Source organism: Vanellus vanellus, assembly GCF_965231255.1.
Source record: "Vanellus vanellus genome assembly, chromosome: Z".
NCBI lineage: Eukaryota > Metazoa > Chordata > Aves > Charadriiformes > Charadriidae > Vanellus > Vanellus vanellus.
The window spans coordinates 59,115,307-59,136,799 of NC_138908.1; the positions used below are offsets into that span (position 1 = coordinate 59,115,307).

Sequence of the window (21,493 nt, forward strand, 5' to 3'; positions counted from 1 at the left end):
CCTCATTTAAGAAAAAAAAAAAAAAAAGCAACTGCCCCACAGAAATCAATGGGAATAAGGCACTCAACTTTTGCAGATGAAATACCCTGTTGTGACCCATTCTAATTCCTCCACTTCTTGCATAAGGATCTCTCAGCTTCCAAAAAAAAGACATGTTTCAAAGTATGCTTTGCATGGACAGGGACAACCTCTCACACATTCATGCATTTTTTCCTCTCATTGCTCTTGCAGAAAAAGGAGAGGAAAAATCTTTTGAAAGTACAGAGTACAAAATCCCTCTCCTACCTAGCAATTATTATATAAAACTCACAACCTGGTGATTTGAGAGGGCGCTCTGAAAACACCCTTTTGCCATTTCTCACTGGTTTATCTTCTTTTTCTCCCCATTTTATCTTCTTTTTCTCCCCATTTTTTTCCAGTTTCAGCTGGAAGGGCAGCAGCTGTGCTTAGTTGGAAGCAAAACCATTTTACTTAGAACCTCTTCAAATTGCAAGGATGTTGACTGATGGTGTTTTGCTATTCAGAAAATGTCAGTCCACTGCTATATGCAACACACTGGTATGACCTCATGTACAAATGTCAGAAGCTTGCTGAGAACTTCGCATCATTCATAAAAACATAGAAAGTGTAAATCAGTGGTCTGCTAGCTCATCTCTCCTCCCTGTCCATATAACTTGTCTAAGCAGGCAGTTAACTTAGCAGAACAAAATTAATGAAATAGTCTGACTGAAATACTAACAGAGATAATATATGAACTGGCAAAATTTCTATAAAGCTGAAGTTACAACTGAATTGTGGGTGACAGACTGCATGAGTTGTAAGACCATCTCAGATTTGTGCTTGGGAATTTAATAACTATTTTTGTTAAAGATACGTGTTTCCAATGTTTTGAAAATTTGGCTGCAAAATGAGTTTTTTACTTTGACCTGTTGCTCTTCTATACGCACTGTTACCTTCCTGTGAAATTTCTGGATTAACAATACGTAAGTCTTCACACAGATCTTTAAAAAATTAGTTATGGGCTTGCTCCAGGAGTTATTAAGTGAAGTTTTACAGTCTGCATTATATAGCAAGTAAGATTAGATGATCTTAATGTTCCCTTCTAGACCTAAAATCTATGAACATGTATTCTTAGAAAGAAAACAAGTCTCAGAATGGTTACCCCTTCAACCGCAAAAAAGGAAGGAGTAAAATATGAATTTTTTTATTTAAAACATGCACTAGTGCTGTCTTTAGTAAGTGGCAACCCCTAACCCTGCAGAAACACGTCACCAGGCTTCATACAAAGCAGTCAGGCATTGTACAGAAAGTTCAGCCCAATAAGCAATGAAGAAATGCATAAGAACGTGTCTTTTGTATGAGACTGCACGTGCGGCACGGGCAGTCAGTACTTCAGGGGAATGGACAGGCAGGGTCCACCACTCATAGCCTACTGGCTGACTCAGCACCCACACAGATGACAATAAAGAGGCAAAAAACCTCAAACCTTCTGAGGAACTGTGAAAAGCACCAGAAGAAAAATGTCATGGGAGTGTAAATCATCCACTAACAGCCTAAGAGTATCGTTTTGTCTGTAGATGGAAAAAGTAAAAGCAGTCATCTCCTCCAAGAACACGCATAACGAAAAAGATGCTTCTAAGCAGCCCACTAAATGGGTACGGTCCTGCCCACATGTTCAAGTTTCTCACAAAAATATTGGTGCCTCTTTCACCCACTAGCTCCCTGCTATGGAAAAACACTTCTTCAGAGTCTGGAAAATGCTGTTTGATCTCAGTAAATTACATCTCACTGCTTGTCGGTTTCTGATTGATGGTGTAACTTAGGGAACAATATCTGTGTGTGGAATACTGTCTGGAGAAGCAGTCAGGGATTATTGAAAATACAGTATTTATGCAGTTTAAAAATCAGTGGCACATTACGCACAACTTTTTTCTGGAGTGATGAAAAATTACTGAAGTGCATTTGGGAACAAAGGGTATAAGGTCTTTTGTCTATTTGTAAGAACACTCGACTGGTAAGACTTCTTAGTGAGTTAGTAGTGATGGATGCAAGAAAAAGTGTCAACTGCAGTTGAGCATAAAGCCAACTGCTTCTCCAACCAATGAGCAGAAAGGAAGACGTCACTGTTCAGTGGTGGTCAGAGAAGAGGGAAGAAAATAAAACTGAAGAAAAGAGCAGGAGAATGAACCACGGATCACTGATTTCTCTAGGCCATTTAGAACTACTGGAGAAGGAGGAAAAGTCTAAGGTTTCATCACACCATGTGTTGTTTCTTCATCTATCTGATAGGCCACAATTAGTTGGAAGACTTACAGAAAACAGCCGCTCTGAAAGAGCAGCCACCTCCTTAGCATGAAGCACCCTGGAGTTACCGAATTCAAGGGCTCAGTGCTGATTTACACCAGCCACAGGTATGACTTTATACACACCTCACCTTCCAAACCTTCATTTAAGTCCTTAAGGTCCTGTCATGACACAACCACCATAGTCTTCACCACAACGCAAATGCAACAGACACCAGGACATCAGCCACAGAAAGTCCATGACTGAAAACAATTATGGAACCTATGCAACATACATACTTCCATCAGATATAAAGAGAAGAAGATTAATTTCAACGTATAGGTGCATCAGAAGAAGCAAATGAGGGTGGATGCTGTTGCCAGTGGTGTGACTCTGTGCAAACCTAAAAAAAACACACAAAAATTTGGCAGGTGTAAAGTAAACAAAAAGAAATACTTGCTACAGATGACAAAAAGTTCAACTGCCAAATTCACTGATTGCTACAGAGAGACAAAAAGTGTGAAAAGCTTATGGAAGGGTTAGCTCAATTCACAGAGTGCATGTCTACTGCTTGTAACTGGAGCGATGGTTCAGAGGCAATTAACAGCTCAGGACACCTTTGAATGCTGTAGGAGTGTGAGGATTTTGGACGTACAAAGCAGGATCACACTACTCTTTCTCTGTTTCTCTTCTTGTTTTCTAACATTGGTTACTGTCCTGTTCCAGGGACAGCAAAGCAGCTCAGTGGAATTGGTCCACTCCAGGAGGGCCATGTTAACACCTGTATGTGCACTCCACCTGCTACCAGAGCAAGTGAATAAGGAAGCGAGAGAAACGTCAAAACCACAGGGTAAATTCACCAACGCGTTCCTGGAAATTACTGCAGATTATAGCAATCCTTAGGAGACCCAAGAAACACTGGATAGGAAAAGAAGAATGTATCTGCAGTACTTGTAAATAAAGTAACGTGGTGTGATGAGTTTGAAAGCAAACAAGAAAGCAAGTCTGCAAAGGACTTCACAACATGGCTGTGATGGAGGAATAGTTCCTGCACACGGTTCAGAAAGGACAGCAAAGCATAAGTGGGAGGCTTGTGGAAAAAAACACAGACAGTATTTCTGAGAATACAGGAAAGATAATTCTGTGGTCAGGGCCAAGATAATTTTTTGTTCCTGTGAGGGAGCCAGGTGATGAGCACCGATGACGGCACCTCAAGTGACCCTTTGTACAACATAGAGACACGCACTGGAGCAGAAAGGTATGGCTAACTGTGCTCCTGAACCACGAGACTTCTGGAGTATGAGCCTGCACTACTGCACAGCAGCAGCCCTACACTGCCACCCCAGGACAAGCCTTCCAAAAAACAGCCATCATCTTGTAAACACCTACTTTCCGATGCCAGGGTTCCTTCCCAACAGCAACCCATACCTCCTGGGTGCCTGCCCCAAGGCAAGGCGGTCCCAGACACCCCAGTGTCCACCCACTTACCTCTCGCTTTCGACTCTGAGTAGGAGGGGATGTCCTCAGAGGTCAGGATTTGGGGGAGGCAGGTGGGAGCGCCAACCCCCTGCCCCAGGTAGGAAGCGGGTGGGTAGTAGGAGCACATGCGGTACTGGGAGCTGACGGCGTGGCGGCCCTCCATGCCCTTCACCTGTCAGAGAGAGAAGTGCAACAGCAGCCTGTGAAAGCTGAGCTCCGGATCCAGCCTGGCCTCCCTGTGGCCGGTTTATGCTACCCCAGGTGAAGCCACGTCTGGCACACAAGCACGTACCCTTCACTGCAAGGAGTTTCCTGGCAAGTTCTCCACTTACGGCACAGAGAACAGCACGGCAAGCTTTCCAGACCCCTTCAACTGCATGCATCTGACCAGCGTCAGGGGTAAAGTGTCCATCCAGTCCCTACACCCCCCCCAGAGACTAACCCATCTCAGACTGGTGGTAACTGCTCTGCCAGGGGACCTACAGGGTGGCTAAGAAGGACAGTCCTACAGACCTGACTCACTCGGGACACGCTCCATGGTATCTGAGCAGTGACACATGCACACAAACGCTATGCTTTTACAACCCAGTAATATGGAAGAATATTCTCCTGATTTACCCCAAGAAACCAAGTTGCGGACAGACTACACGGGAAGCCTGTAGAGGAGCCACAGCTGGACACCAGCCAGCAGGTCTGCTGTGTCAGCACGGTGTCCACCAGACAACCCCTTCTCCCTCCCACAGCCTTCAGCGAAGTTGGCAGCACTCAGAAATCAAAGTTTATCCTACTCCAATGCCCTGAAACCATCCAAACTGACCTCCTCAGAGAGGCAGTAACGCTTTTTTAAAATTTTTGTTTTCCGAAAGAACCACCACCTACTATTATTTGTTCCAAAGCCCTACAATCTAACGTGGCCACAGTGCTCCAAAAAATGCAGACAAACACTTCACAGGATTAGGACCTTCAGCAGGACGGGTAACATCACCTGGTGTCCAGGAAGAGAAGTTTTGCATCAGGTATTAAAGGCATCAACGCCAACAGAAATGCACGTCCCCAGCTATGCCATCAGACATCGTCTTCACAAGCAGAAGTGCCTGACAGCCTTTTCAGCCATGTCTCACCTTGGTTTGAGGAGCTCTACCTGCTGCATTGTGGTCCCCTCCAGTCCCAGCTAGCCACGCGTGGAGCCCCGCTCCTCGACCCTTCCCCGGCTGCAATGCTCACACCCAGCGAGCAGCAGAGGCAGGGGGTGAACCAGCTGTCCCAGATGGCCACTCCGCACCAGTAGACCCCCGCCAGGTTCTGGTCCTGGCAGAAGGAGCCACTGGCACCTCCCAGCAAAGCCGCCAGAATGCAGTCACTCCTTGTCTTCCAAGGGTCCCCCCCTTAGTAATTGGATATTCATTTTAGTACACTTAGCTGGAAATAACGTGGCCTGAGTTGCATAAAATTCTGCTGATGCCCTCTGGATGCCTTCTCGCCTCAGGCCAAAAAAATAACCTGTGAATTCTGTTGTTCACAAACAAAACACGTAAATGCAGTTTGATGCCCCCTGAAGCTGGCTTTATTTTTTAGATCAAGGCGGAATGAGGAGGTTATGTTAAAACTTAGTGTTTCTCTGGTGTTTCCATAGTTACTGGTTTTGTTTTAAGGCAGCTGTGGGTGAGGTAGATGGAAAGCCTGGGTGAAGTGATTTGGCCAAGATCAGGTGGCACACCAGTGGCAGAGCCAAAGGACAGTACTTTGATTGCTTCTCTTGCTCTGAATTTTTTGCAGCCCTTGTCACCCAGGATTAGCATCCGCAGCCTCCTCCTAGGTGGGAATAAGCCCCATAGTCAGGATCAGCTGCAAAATGTGACGGTGCTGCTAAGAGTAATGCTGGCTTGCTCGCAGGGACCTTGCGGTTGGCAGCTTCTGCAAATAAAAGAACTACCCAGGTGATGTTTTGCCTGAATAAATCATCTGGGAAGGGCAGGACCATTTTCTAGTCTTTGAGGCTGGAAGGAGGAGTGAGCCACTACTTGTGTCTGCCTTGCCTCTCTTCTGTCTTTGGTTTGGCCACCTCCTCTCCTCGGCTCTTCCTCCATGAAGAAGATGTGTAGAGGTTATGCAGATGATGCCAGGAGCGTGGCAGGAGGCGCTGGGCTTTACATTGCTCTTCCACCAGCTGTTGGGAAAGTTTTTTTGCATGGGTGGTCTGAATTGATGCAAGAGCATTTTCTTGATGCTTCCCTGGCTTTTGCTGCATACTCTGTCACTGTTGGGCACTGCTGTAGGGCTGCACTGACTGTTGTGCTCAGCAACGGACAAATCCTGCTTCCAGCTTGCCTGTTTGGGGATGAGCTGTAGCTGCCTCTTGATTCCCTCTATTGGCTTTACAAGGGAGCAGGGGAAGAATTTCCACTGTGTGGGGATGCACTGTAAGTGAGCAACTCAGGTGTTCCACTCGGGAGCTCAACTTGCTCTCCGCAGAGAGCAAGTGCGTGTCCTTCCCTTCCACAGCACTCCCTCACCCCAAAACATGCTTTGTTCTTATGGCGCGTATCCTGCAGTGATATAGACCAGAGTGGCTTGTGGGACTGTCCCAGCCCTATGCTTGTCTTGGCCTCGCTGTAGGGCTGGAAGGGGCGAGGGAGGCAGGAGGAGACACCAAAGGGGCAGGCGATGCCTGCATAGCCCCAGCATTCCCCCAGGACAGGACCCAGGGAAAGATCCTGAACCTGCTACCTGGCTGCAGCATTTGGAAGGCCGGACTGCCCCGGATTAGAAATAACCTGAATATTCCAGGGCCTCCCCAGGCCTGTTTTTGTCACCCTTTCTGGCACCCAAAAATGTGGAAGGAGTCTCCAGAGCTGCAGGAGCAAATGCCCTTTCTCATGGGGTAATGATCCCCTGAGCCCCCTTTTTAATGCAGCGCTAAGGTCAACAATTTTTATGACTGGTTGTTTTTTTATTGTTACTGTAAAATAGGATTGCTAAGCACTATAAAAAGGAAACCTTATGGTTCAGATTTACTGCGGTGTGTATTCTAAACAGTTTAATAAAACAAACCCAAAAGCTTTTAGATTTTCTTCAGCGATTAATACACAGCATATTCTTTGCAGAGCCAAGTCTTTGGCTGTTGGTCGAACTGTGGTTCATAGACGTGGTGTGGGTAATAAGATTATAAAACATGTCTCTTGCTAGCCAGCTACCACACACTAATAATAATAGCGGTAATAATTCATTGCATCCAGAGATTTTAGGTGAGCTGTTTTTTTAAGAAACGGAGGAAAAACCCTAAGAAAAGGTTTGAAGGGAAACAGGTCACTGCATCCACTCTACAGGGAGAGGAAACATACACGTGGTCATTTCGGTGCTGGGGAGTTGATCTCCCCATTTTGGTACAGTTGAAATAGTGCTGTCTCTCGCAGGCGCCCTTTTCTCTATTGCAGGCGTGTACGTGTGCACTTGCAGAAGGGAGAGGTGGAGATATGAGGACCGCAGATGCTGCCCCACCAAGGGAAGGAAGATGATGTGTGTGAAACAGCAGGCAGAGAAGAGTTTGCTAACTTTTTTTCCCGCAGTACTTCTAAAGCTGTTGAGCTTTGTGGATGTGCAGATTCAACACGGTCTTCGGACTGAGCTTTTGGACAGTTTGTATTGCCAATCTGTAATTCCAGGGCAGAGGCAGCCTGGGTTTTGTTGAGGGAGTCTGTGCAGAGCACAGATGTCTGTTTCCCAGGGGAGACTGCCCTTTTTCAGAACAGCAGAGGGGACGTCAGTGTCTTTTTCGAGTTCAGGATTCCCTGGGATGGCACATTAAATTTTTTTTTTTAAGAGCAATTTACTACTTATCACGGATGAAACTTTGGTGCCTGTTGGCCTTTTTCTGCACACAGAGGGTGCAGATGGTAGAAAAATCACCTTATGAGCATTGCTTTAATTTATAACAGAAGAACTCGTACTTTCACAGGCTAAAAGCGTGTCCTACCAGACCCTCAATACATGTGCAAATATGTGGAACTGTGCTGCCATCAGAAGATGGGCAGAGGTGCGCTTTTCTTCCTGTAAACAGCCACCACTCTCTCTCAGCACATAGTCTCGCTGCCAACCTGGTTGGCACCAGAGTGGAAATCCAGACATCAGGAATCTCTGCTCTTTCACCTGTGTGCTGTGTGACCACGGGCAAGTTATTTAACACTTCCCTGCCTCAGTTTCCCCAGCTGTAAAGCAGGGCTGAAGCAACTCTCCCATATTGCAACGCTACTGCCGATGAGCTGACCCCTCACAACTACTGCTGCACTCGTGCTGCCCGAGGTGGCTTTGTTTCATTCCTAAAACCAGCTAAGCATATTTTCCAGCACGAGGGAAAAACGAGTCTATGATACCCTGCCTTGACTTTGATTCTAGCACTGAAAATACAAGAGACATCTATATCTGTCCCTCCTTGATAGACAAACTTAATTAACCTTTGCTATTCTGTTCCAACCTATTCTTTTAGACAAAGGCAGTGACCCATAAACAATATGTTACCATCAGAATCTCAACTGCGGTGACACCTAGAGATATAGCCCTATCAGCAGTATCGGAAAATAAACCGCTTAGATTAGCTCCTCCAAGAAATATGGATTGCATTCATGTCACACATGAGCTGTCAGAAACATTAGGATACTTTTAGCATAAATCTGTAGTGTGAAGGGTATGTTATGAATACAGTATATAATACACTGCTTACACATAAAATTGGGATTGTGTCGGGTGACTTGCACAATGTGTATGTATTTGCACACAAACACACACAGAGCCACACATATATTTTACACATTTTACACCTACTTCTGGAGAGTTAGACTGCACATTTCTGTAAGAAGGCCAGGCTTATTGGAGGAGAAACTACTGGAGGAAAACTGTGCCAGAAACTAGAAACAGGTTGTGGAAGTTGAAAAGAGCAATCTTTTTCACTAGCAAGCAGTTATTCTTAAGAGTTCAAACTGTTAGCTGGCCCATCATGGCCACACTTTTCTGGATTTAGTAAAAGACAGTTTTGTATGTTTGCTACTTTTTAAGAAATTCTTAAAAACCAGCTTCCTACCTCAGCAATGTTAAATATTCACTTCCAAATGGCAAATGTAATTCCCATATTAGAAAATTAGTTAAAATTTCTCAGTCTGACTCTCACCAATACTTATTTCAGGTTTTTGCTCTAAACTGGCTTCAGGAAAGAACAAAAAGTTGAGGGTTTGGAAGTGAGAATACTGGTTTGCCAAGCTGCATAGAAAGAAAGACAGAAAGAAAGAGCAAACCCCCCTTGGAGCATGAAACAGAAATTACATGAAATTCTGAAATTTTAATTTATCCAAAACCTCCTGACCAGCCTTAACCTTTCTCCAGAGCAGGATCCCTGGAGTTAGAGTAACAAAGGAAACGCAGCCACTGGTCCCCAGACGTGGGGGCACATTCTGCATTTTGCAGATTTTTAATGGTAGGGCTGTAGGAACCAGAAGAGTTCTAACACTTTTGGGGGAGGATGACGACTCACAAGGAGTCCCGATTATCCTTATGCTGTGGGTCACACGCCAGCAGTTTCATTGCCAGCCTGGAAAATTACACTTGATTACATTCAGACGTGTCCATCCAGGTTTTACTTTTGTTGTGGTAGAAAAGACCGCGGTCACCCCATCATTTTCCAGTTGCTGTCCCTAAGCCGGTCGCAATGAGACCAGTTTCAGAAGCACCAACTTCCACTGTATACCAACATGCTCTGACTTGCAGTACTAACATTGGCAAACTCATTCAACTGTTAATTGGATTGAATGCACATAAATTGCCAGTGTAATGAACAATTATGAGAGCTTCAAGGGAGGGTCCAGATGCTCACACAGAACTGGAGTGAAAGGAGATGCATGGTCACCACCACATCTGCTATGTTTCCTCTCCGACCTAAGCTTGTCTTTTTTTCAGGCACAACACCAGACATACCTGATTATCTGCCTTAGAGCTGGCAAAAGCAGCAGAATATAAATGACTGAAGGGGTCTGGACCACAACTATCATCTTCATTATGCCTATCAAATAATGATGGATACAGCTTCTGAGATAACTGTATACAAATGAACAAAACCTACACAGAAATACCGAAAAAAATTGCACCTCTACAAATCCACTCAAGTACGCGAGCCTCTGCAAAGAACAAAGACTAATGAAATCTGACATTAATCTACATTAAAGATTCAGTGATTCAGTTTATTTGCCAAGGCTCAATGATGCATTAATCCTCATCCCATCCCACACACACTCACATGTTTCCTCCCTGGCTTTTCTCCCTTGCTCCCTAAATTCTGAAACAGCAGACAGCTGGGCTGCTCAAGGCCTTGTCTGCATCCAGAAGTTATCTTTAAGTATGCAATTCTCCTTGCGTGGTTACAGTTGTTCCAGGACAAGCCAGCCTCCACCACCGGAGCCTGGAAAAGGCAGGAGTCTTGTCTACACTGCTGAAACTAGGATACCTTACAGTGAGCGCACCGACGGCTTATACCAACAAAGAAACCCTCCTGTGGGCCCACAGCTTAGCAAACTGCCCTGATTTGGTCACAGTGGGCATTGCATACCTATCATTTTGATAAAGAAGCAAAACCATAAAACCTTGGTCAAAACACTTATAAGCACTACCAGTCACATGAGCAGACTCGCTTGTACTGGAAGACTATTTAAGAAAGCCCATGCATGTAAAAATTAAACCCAGTCAAGTATAGGCAGTCCAACAAAAATCCCTAGTGTAGACATAGCTACTTGTTTCCTTTGGAGAGAATCAGCCTGCATTAAGTCTGCCAGCAAAACTCCCTGTAGGTGTGAGCAAGGTCCGATTCCTCCTTGTGGATCACGCTTTGAAAATCTCCTGTAGCTCCTCACCATGAGTGACAGAGAAACTCATTCATCCTTCTCCATTTAACACTGTATTTTGGTGATCTTCCCTTGCTGCTAACCTTCCACGAGCAGAATCGATGCTTAACCACATGCAGCAGCTGAGAGTTCATTCCCCTCACAACAAACCCATCTTCAGTGCCACACAGTGTTTTACAACCTCAGCATCACTGCACCCACTGCCATCAAGCATTATCTAGCCTAGCTCTCACTGTAAAATTTTTTATGATTATTTGTGCAATGTTATGCTGCCATAACAGTATGCAAACCCCATGATTCGTAACTCTTCCAGCAATAACAATCCTTCTTGCAGATCAGCCCCTGAGAAAACAGCTTGTAAGTTACGTGATGCTGACCTTGAACTACACTCTGCCCTGCTGAACAGGAGAGGTGGGTCCTGGTTTTAGCCCATTTAGAAGCTGGGGAGATGTCACTTCTGCAGGCAGAAAGCACTACCTCTATTCTCTCTACACAGACATCTCACCAGAACAACACCGAGAGATACCAAAAGGTTCGGCTGGGAGAAATTAAAATCTTAGGCAAGGCAAATCACTAAATTCTCATGGAGGTGAATGGAACCACGCAATACATTCCACAAGCTGGGAATGAACACCCAGTGCTTGGAGCCTGCTGGTGGAAGGAAAACGGTCCTTTTTGACAACAACCACCTCTTCTTTCCTTAACCACCTCTTTGGTATCTCACTAATTTGAGGGGCACTTAAGCAGAAGTTAGTTACAGATTCTGCAGGGCTTCAAGAGAAAAATCCATGGAAAACACTTTTGCTTTTATTTCTTTAAGGGGTGTCAAAGGTCCTACGAGAAACAGGAAATCTCACAGTGAGACAACGGACCCTCTAGGCCAAGACTTCTTACACATACAGTCTAGTTTCAAATGACAGTACATGACAACAGAACTGAGAGGACACCACCATCATTCCAAAGTTTAATGTATTTTAACATACCTTCATGTATCTCTTCCTCAAACACTATGTGCTAGGATAGTCAATATCTGTAACTTACTCTCCTTTTTCCCAAGCAAGTAAAATCACAGAAGTCTCTACTGGCTGGAGGAACGGTGAAGTGTGGGATTAGCAGCCTGCAAGAACATTATTTTCACAAGTCGAATGTTGCTGCCCCTCATTTGCATTGTGATGGTGTCTCCAAGCTTCAGCTCTGCAGTAGGCTCTTACAAGCTAGGTACTGCAAAAGCTTCAGAAGAAGTAACTTTCTCTCTGAAGTACTCTGCTACGACGTACCAGACTAACCGAATCAACCAAAATGAAAAAGCTAAAAAAGCATTGGCACCTCACCTCGTTACCACGCACAAAATCCTATCCCCAGTTTGCCTTGACTAATTTTCCCCCGGTCTGGTGATGAAGTTCAGCAGCTAGAGAGGATGCTATTACCTAATTTAACTGAAAAGGTGTACCTCCATGTATTTGATGGTGATTGTGGAGAAGCCTATCAACACACTGAGAGAAGAAAGCTCTCATGGTGTGGGCTCACACAGCAGAAGGAAGGGAGTCAGCTCTTTTACCCATACAGCTGTACTCATGGTGAAGAAGGGACATGGAACAGTACTAAATGCTGACTGCTGTAAAGCCATGATCTTAAAATTTACGGACCTGCCAGCTGTTGCCCCAGGAGGCTCCCACATTTCCAGAAGGACCCATCCATGAAAAAAAGTGTCTAATGATAAGAAAGCTTCACTGAAGGTGACATGGACTGCTGCAGTGTTTGTGATCAGCCCGATCTTAGTTCCAGCTCTTTGGTATCAGAAATTAAAATGCCCTTTCAGACTTGGTCCCTGCACCAGAATTGCTAGAGGAATTCTGCCAGCAAAGGGGACGACTCACCTGTTCTCTTCAGAAAGGAGCTTTTGGTGGACATTTAATCTTTTGTCGTTGAGTGGTTTCACAACAGAGCCTGTGCAGAAGGCAGCCTGCCTTCTCCTGATGCTCTACAAAAGAGGTCTACTCTTTCCTGCCCGTGGACAAGGGACATGGGCATACGCAGACTCAGACGGTGCAGCCTCCTGAGTTCAACCTCAGACAGAAAAGCACCACTGCAGCCCAAGACAAAACAGCCTCAGGGTCACTGAAATGGCTGCACTTTGCCACAAATCCCCTGCCTTGGCAGATTTCCCCTTTTTCCAGCCTACAACACGTACTGAGTTGGAAGCTGCAATTATCAAGTCCTAAAGTGAGAGGGCTCGGCTGGCTTTATGTCATAACTATTGAAGTACACAGAGCTCTGGTGAGAACCTCTTAGGCACAGCCTGTAACTTCAGCTACCCAAGCCACAACTGCAAGCCTTGGAGCTGACACTGCCAAAACGCACCATTAGCAACACGCCCTGTCACATTCAGCTGACTGCCACCAACCACTGCACAACAGCCTTGGATGCGAAAGGTGGAAGAGAAAAAAACAGGTTCCTGAAGAGCAAAGCCTCTCAGAAATGGCACCCGAAGCTCCCAGGACACTATGTTTGGTAATTTAGTTGGACTCTTTTTCTGGAAAACAGCCCATAATCTACTATGACGTAAATCAGAAGATAAAATCAAGTGGGAGTGGGTGCCCTTTATCTGTGCTTGCGGCAACCTACCTATACCTGTATCATTGCTTTCATTGTGCTGCATGATAACCACCCATTTTGTCTAACTCTCCTAACACGGGTCCTAATCCCACCCTGGAATCTGGTTCTGGTTTTGCACTGCCATGAAGCCAGCAAACAGAAGGTCAGAATCAGGCACAAGAAACAGCTTATTACTGTCCACCTCACTCTTCCGTGCAACACTTCCGTAACATCATACCTGCCACTGTTTTCCTGACTGGCTTGGCATGTACGCTGCTGGGAGGCTTCGGAGGCTGTTTTTCATGGCCGACCCTACAACCGTACCCCCCGTCTCACTCGAGGAAGCCTCACTGGCCACAGCCATTTGGTACTGGGAGTAGTTGTACAGGTTGTTATAGTAAGGATACAGGGACGGCTGGTAAAAACTGCTGTAGTAGGTGGAGTCCACAACCAAATCAGACGTGCTCTCCAAGTGCCCTCTGCTGGGGATGGAAGGGATGTCCTGAATGAGCATCCGTCCCTCTGGAAAAAGAAAAAAAACAAGCCATTATGAAACAGGAGGCTCCATGAAGACCATTACCTTTCACCTTCTGATGAGCTACTACTTCTCCTGAAGGCTGGACGGAGACTAGTAAATAGGAAGAGGTGGGAACTGAAGGGGAAACACGTCTGGATGTTTTGTGCAAACTCAAGTGGACTAGTGTCCACTCAGAGCCCGAGACCACCACCTACACACACCACAGACTGCAAAACAGTAGACAAAACCAACTGCAGGTTAAGACAACACTCTGAGTCCTCAAGCAGCATCAGTTGATCTGATGGTGATTTACATCAGGGCCCCATTATTTTTAAATTTTAACAGTGTGCCAAGTCTCTTTTAACACCCTGGAAGCAGAAACACTCCAGCTACAGGATGAGCCCTCTCCAGCCAGTGTCCTGCAGGTGACAGGAGACAGGACACCTTCTGAACATGCCTCTAGAAAGGGCAAACATCCCCAAGGCCAGGAAAAGCTGCGGCAGGGAAAGCACCGCATAATCAGCCAAGGTGTCTCAGAAACTCACATGCCACCTCTGAGCCACGAGGCCCTCAATCCTTGCCCAGCCGCCGCGCTCAAATTTAGCTCCTGTTTACCTACAGAATCATGGAGCAGAACAAGCTCCCACACCACCGGCAAAAGAGCAGGAGGAGGAAGGTGTTGCTCATGGCTTGCTGCCTGCGCTATGGAGTGCCTCCGGACCAGAGGAGAGCGGCTGCACTCCCCACAGGCTGTCCTCGAAAAGGTCTGCCTCTCCTGCTGTTCCCTAAGATGGGGAGGTGCTTCTCAGGGGATGTTTTAAACTCCATTTTCCTCACTCCAGTGTCAATAAGTGCCTTGAGGTATTTGCAAGGATGAAAAAGGAAGGTGCTTGTCGGTGCTGTTTCTCAGCCAAGCTCTCTCTGACATGCTGCATCAGCTACCCGGCCGAGCCAGATACAGCAAAAAACCACCACAACCTTAGAAAGCCTAACCACATGGTGAACGTACATTTTCAACTGTAAATCCCACCATCCCGCAGCTCTGGTTCTAGCTCGCATCCCTGTAACCCTGCCCTGCACCAACCTCTGCAATGTTTGCAGCCTGAAGATCCCTCCTGCAAGGAGCCTCTGCTCTTCCCATGATGTTCTCCAACTCCACCGTGGAGCAGAAAAGGATGTGGCTTAAAGCACACTGATGAGCTCTTGAGGGCTATCGGTATGGAGATGAAGAAGCATGGACAATACGCACACGTGAAATAACAGCCCCAAGAGAGATGTCAGGCAGGCACTCCCTAGTTTGTTTTGCGTCTTTCTCTTGGTATATCTGTACCTTGGTTACTTACCTGCAAAATTAATATGGTGGCATTTACCAGCCTCTCAGAGTCATGGTAACAACTTCCAATGTACTATACACTAGCTGCATGCTAGATCTAATGATCAGTTTTACCAAATACTGCCATTTACAATGCAATTCTGTTTCACTTCTTTAGCTGTAATGAAAGCTCTCTGTAATCATGGATAATGTCCTTCCAGGTCACTAAATTATACAGTGCCTCCATTCAGCTCTTGCTGAGATTTTGTTGACCTCAATGAACTGTACCCATTTATATAGTAAACAGAGTGTTTTATGCCTCCTGCATCTGATTTTTCTGCCCCTCAGACCTATGCAAGCAAGAATCAAGCCAGTTGGCCTTTTTCACTGGGAATACCTCTCACATTTGCACACCGAACAGAGAAGTCTGCAATGCCACAAAAGACCCTTCACAGTTTTCGCAATTTCACATTTTTATGAAATTTTATTATTGATACTATTCTGCTTTTGGGCAGGCCTCTCTTCAAGTCCTTTTGTCCATGTCTTTGATGAAATCTGAACTTGGACCACTGGCACTGAAAAGCCAACAATTCCAATAAATCGCAGCACAGGCCTGACTCCCCTCCCCAAAATAAAGCTGTGGTCCCACTGTTCTGCTTTTCATGCTGTAGAATAGAAGCCAAAAGCAAAATCCTCCAACACTTTCCCTGCTGGGATACAGATTTCACACGAGACAGATATGCAAGGCAGCTGGCCGCAGAACTTCTGGCAGGGCTATGCTATGTTGCACAGATACGCAATTTCTTCTGAAAGCTCTGCAGTGTCTTTCCACTTGCAGTGCATTTTAAGAAGGGATAATACTTTCTGCTAAGAATACTAGCACCAGGAGATGAGGCCTCTTCACACCTACACACAAAAGGTGAGCCACCCTGAGATGTCAGCAGCTAAAAGGAAGACTAGGAGAAAGTAGCAGGCTTTGCTGCAACTTTCAGAAAAATCTCATGCACTCACTTCCGAACATGGCAGAAGATGGGCTAGGCTGGAACAGAGACCTGTCCATAGCTATCCACAAACTCATACAAGCATCCTTGATGTCTCTGATGTTCCAGGGCTGATAATGCTACAGCTTCTTCCTGAAGAAAGAGCAGTGGTAGCTGTCTTCTGCTGCATTAAGAGAAAAAAATATGCTTTTTGCCCTTTCTTTTCTCTTTCTACCTATCTGTGGTTGAGGCTACCATCATTTGCCACCAGACGTGCAAAAGGGTTGACCTGCTGCCACCTGTTTTTCCTTTATCTAGCTGCACAAAAGCCACTGGTGGTTCAGTGCGCAAGGCTGTTATGATTTCACCAGCACTGTCCTCTGCTTTCCTTCTGCTGCCCCTCTACTCTCCAATAGCCTCTAAAGTACTATCAGCTGCCCTCTCAAGACTCAATATTGAGTCTGTAGAGCTGGTCACCTGCTCAATCAGCCACCCAGGTACCCATACACAAATCCCCAGGCATCACCAGGCTGGGGCATTTTTCTTTTATGAACGCCAAATTATGGAATCCATGGTCCTCATAACATCTCTGGCATACAACCCTTCTGAGCACCGGCCACAGGACAGGGATGTGCCCCAGCAGATTAGCAGAAAAAACAGGAGCCACGGGGAAGGGGAAAGTTCAAGTGAAGGGACAGACACACCCAACTCCATACAGAATTAGGACTCCTACGACCGTGATGGAAAGACAGCTAGAAGAGTTAATTTTCCCTAAATCCCGATCCACATCACGCTTCTGAAGACAAAAGGACCAGCAACATCTCACAAAGAGCAGAGGAAAGCTGCCACATGCTACAACTCACACTTTCCCCCAAAATTAAGAGATTAGTTTTTCTTTGATGTCATGCTTTGGTACAAGTCTCTCATTTTTTTCTGTAGCATCTGGAGGAAATTTGGTGCTTCACCAAAGGAAGACACCTCACACAAGACATAGCCTTGTGCCATCCGGACTGTGGGTGGACGTCAGGTCAGATCAGGTCAAAGCACTCCACAGGTTAGTCTAAACTCGCAGTCTTGAATCAGCCAGACTGAGGGAAGGATGCCTTTGGAGAGCTGAGCTCTTGCAGGTCTTCAGCAACTCAGGCATACAATGGGTCAAGGGCAGGTCTGCAGTCCAGCTCTACACTCTTACCCCATCCAGCCTGGCTGAATCATGTAATCTCCTACTACTAATGCATACATCATACATATACAACACGTACAGAACATACACAACTGTAAATACATTAAGGGGAAAGAGCTTTGTTATTAATGGAGAAAGCCCTGAAAGTCTTGACTTTTTTTTTCTGAGCAATGAAAGCTCAGGAAGAGAAGCAGGTCAGACCAGCCAGTACCTACATGGGGTACCTTCACAGAAGTGCTAAGTGCCAAGGAGAGAAGAATTAAAGGCCACAGAACCCTGCTAAACTGCCCTAGGGATAAGAAGGCACTTGGAGATCTGCCCAAAGAAAATTTCATGTTTAACATATGCTCAGGAGAGTTTTTGCCCTGCCCATGCAAGTTCTCTCCAGCTGAAGTCTGCCAGCCAGCTGGCGAGCAAGGAGGCTGCTTCTGGGCTGCAGCACCCTCAGGCATGGCCACCGTTTGCAGAATAGGGCAGATCTATTGGAAGTAATGACTGCAACTAAACTTTAACTAACTGGGGTTCCTCTGGTTGGTCTTCAGCCTGTACTTGTAATTCTCAACTCCTACCTACAGGCTGAACCTTCCCACAGCCTCGCCTCTGGACGCTCAGCAAACAAGGTGTCCACCTCAAGGGAGGCCGTCAGCCTGTGGCTGCGTTTTCTGCCAGCAAAGAGAGAATACACACGTTAAGAAAGCTTTCAGATGTTGTTTTTGTGTTTTGTTTTGTTTTTTTTCCCAGCAGCACAGCTGAATGGCCCTGCTAGCAAGGAGAGGGTCCTCCCCTGCCTCAGAGCCTGCCACATTACAACACCTGCACATGAGGGGCAGCCCTGAGATTCATTGCTCTAAAGGGAGCAATTTTCAAGAGGAAGTAAGCTCTCAACAAGGCAACTGCTCCTGCACCATCAGACTCCCACTCTGCCCCTCCACCTGCCCTTTAGAACAAGAGGGCTGCGGCAGGAACTGGGCTCACACCTTGGCGGTCTTCACCCTCTCCACAGAAAAACTGGGCTCCTGGATCTTTCCCCTGCCGCTAGCCACAAATTTTTAACACTTTGGAAGTTGCAAACAGGACACGATTAAAAATCTGGGACTGAATGTGTACAAGAAGGAACAGAAATTAGAAGAGCAAACAAAAAAAAAGAGTGGTTAGAATTCTCGCTCAGTTTTTGGAACACCAAATCTACAATGTAGGGCTGTCAGATGCTCTCCATGTGCGAGCAATGCTCTTGCAGTGAGAGAATGGCATCCCTTCATGCAGTTGTGCCCTTGGATCTCTAAGTTCTTTTCTATGTCTGTAGAGAACTGATGCTACTTTTTTTGCACTGTGTACACGGTGTGAAATATGGCCCACTCTTTCATAGAAGATCAATATGATGCACGATAAATACTGTTATTGATCTTGCAGTGTTGTAGACGACTCTCCAGCTCTATGGCATATTAATAGTAGTTAACCAGTAATTCATTTCAGGATGGCTGGGATTTTCTTTTAAGGAAGGTGAGCTCTCGGGGTCAGTTACACATATGGGTCTTATACATTCAGTAACCTATGAGGGGCTCTTGCCTTCACTGAGCAGAGCACAGTGAAAAACAGTGGTCCAGTCCTCAGTTAATGTAAACCAGTCTCAGACCATTTACTTCAATAAAGCTATGGCAATTTACACGAATTGCGGATATGCATGGCAAAATCAACGCAGAAGCCAGTATATAGATCATTCTTTCCCTTCTTACTTTTTGGGAGGACAGAGGAGAAATTCCAGGGAATTTACAGGAACTTCTATCATCATCTCTATCTCACAGATGCAAATGTGTTTTTAAGCATACACACTGAGAAATGGAAACACTGAAATTCTGCCTGTAACATTTACTCATGTGTATAAGCATGGAGTATTTCCTATTCCTACCGGTACTGTTAAGGGCCAGTTATGTATCTTATTATACACTAATAATAGTAATTTACACATGCCTGGGCAAGCCTCTGATGCTGAGGCCAAATGGCACAGAGTCCATCCTATTAGACTTTCTCAGCATCTACAACAGGGTGGTAGCACCAAATTGCCTACTGGAAATGGTTACTGGACCACACTTAGGAATCTGGGGGACAACATTAGTCAGCTTGGGACAGATGCACACCAGGAACTGTTTTAAAAATCAGGACAGTACATACAGTCACATTTCAATGTCTGGGAGCACCCAATGGCACAGTTCAATTTATTCATGTGGCCATAACAGCCGATTAGTCTCCATCTGATTGTATATTTCAGAAGAGGGATTATGTCTATGCAGTGCGGCAGTTAAGAGAATATCACTGCCTGCATTTATTGACGTGAGTTCTTACATACACCTGTGGTTAGCAGTTTTTATTTCTTTTATGCCTACAGAGACTCTACACATACACAGACACACTGCTGGAAATGCATAAGAACTGTGACTACCCAAGTAACACATTTACTCGAGGAGCAGAATGGCATATCCACTGCCCAGTGAACAGAGTTCAGCTTCTGGTAGTTTACATTTCCTGTAGTTTTCAATTCAGAGTGACTGTTCTCATCACCACAGTGTTAATATCTTCCTGCAAGTCAGCCTCTCCGGCTGGAGACAGCTAAGTCATTAAAACATCAAATATTAATTATTCGGTCAGGAAACACTTGCCTTCAGACCTTAAGAGAGTCCTGAATCCGCACCTGATATTTCCCCTTGCTCAGTATACAACGCATCAGCACACTCCCATTAACTTGTTTGGCAATATTAAGTCTGGCAACGCATTAGTTCAATTCATAGCTGGCTTTGAGGTCGGACAGTAGCCTTGAATGGGGCCGGTATGAAATCACTCCCTAACATCATAATCAGAAACACTGGAACAGTACGTTTCTCCCACCAGACAATCATCACAGAGCTATTTCAGATGTCAAAGAAATCTGGCACCATCACTTACTTTCTGCTGAGACACTCTGCCTCCCAAGGAACAAAACCTGCAGTCGCTCTGCCTTTGAGAAGAGTATTTCTGTTCTCTTCCCATTAGAAGTTGCGGATTATCTTCGGTTCCAGCGTTGAACTTTCAGCTTGCTATAAAGTTAATGTGCTAAGCAATGTTCATTCCAGGCAAGGCTGTGGGGCTGTGTATTTTCTGCCACCCCCAAAAAAGGCCATTATCTGTAATTACCCATTACCAAGCATAATTATTTCTTCTATTCTGGTCTATGGCCCCCAGGACTTTATGCTGTTACAGCTCACTGCATTATCTTATCAAATTTGTTAAGGAAGCTTTTTTGACCTTTTGAGCACTTGTCACAGCACATACAAAAGCTGGCAGTAAATTCTCTAAGCATGTAGTGTGTGATTTATTATTTGTACCCCACATAGTGATACCATACAAAATATTACACACTAACACCTTCCCTATTCCCTCTCCCTGTTTTAGTTAAAATGAGAAGAGGAAAGGAAACCTCTTCAGGAAGAGAAGGAAGGGAATGGAGAGGCTGAAGTGCCTCAATGGGAATTTGAGGAACACAACAGCAACACAGGGCTTAGCCTGAACATCAGGCTCCGGAGAAGGTCCCAGCTAGTCCCACCTTTTCTCTTTCTCATCTCCCTCCCCAGAATCCAGTTTCACCATTTCAGCTTCTTTTCACACCTGTGTAACTCTGCTGAGCCCTACTCCTTCACACAGAAGCTCATTTACTGCTCCTTCAGTAAGCAGAGAGGGGGCTTTAAACACAACACACTCCTCCATAACTTACACCTTCTGGCATTGCAATGCGGGTTCTTAAGAGACAAATCTGGTCCAATATGACACTCACCGGGATTGTCCTTTATGGATGTTGGCATGGGTGTGCAAAGGAACAGGATTTTGTCTCCACTGCTCTCAAAGCTCCCAGCGAAGGACCGGACACTGACCTGCACCTCAGTAGTACCATTTCCTTCAGATAAGTCTCACTGCATTATGAGTCCACACACTTACATCTGTCTTCTTCGTAAGGACACTGGAATCAGACCCTACAGGGAAGCAGGGCTCTCAAAAAAACAAGAGAGCTGACTCCCTCCATCCTTTTCTTTTTTTTCTCCCCTTTGTCCTCTTTTTATCAATATACTCGAGAAAGTGCTTTATCTTAAAACCTCTCTTTCAGGTGCTTATATGCATAAACTCTCAACCCACATCCCTATCTGAAAAGAGATATTTAAGAATTTATCATTTAGGAGACTTAAGTAAAAAATAATCTTGGCGCTTTTGAACTCTGTGATTAAATAAGCTTCCTAAATA

At 45.4% G+C, this 21,493-nt stretch overlaps 1 protein-coding gene across 1 annotated transcript in view; it reads right to left on the reverse strand.

The window, feature by feature from the left end:
- DMRT1 (doublesex and mab-3 related transcription factor 1) overlaps positions 1-21,493 on the reverse strand; it is a gene marked incomplete at both ends in the record, with an annotated part of 59,932 nt that overhangs the window by 22,456 nt on the left and 15,983 nt on the right. The window contains 2 exons of the mRNA XM_082497445.1: positions 3,772-3,934; positions 13,477-13,760. Of these exons, the coding sequence (XP_082353571.1) occupies positions 3,772-3,934; positions 13,477-13,760 (447 nt within the window). The remainder of the gene's footprint in view (positions 1-3,771; positions 3,935-13,476; positions 13,761-21,493) is intronic.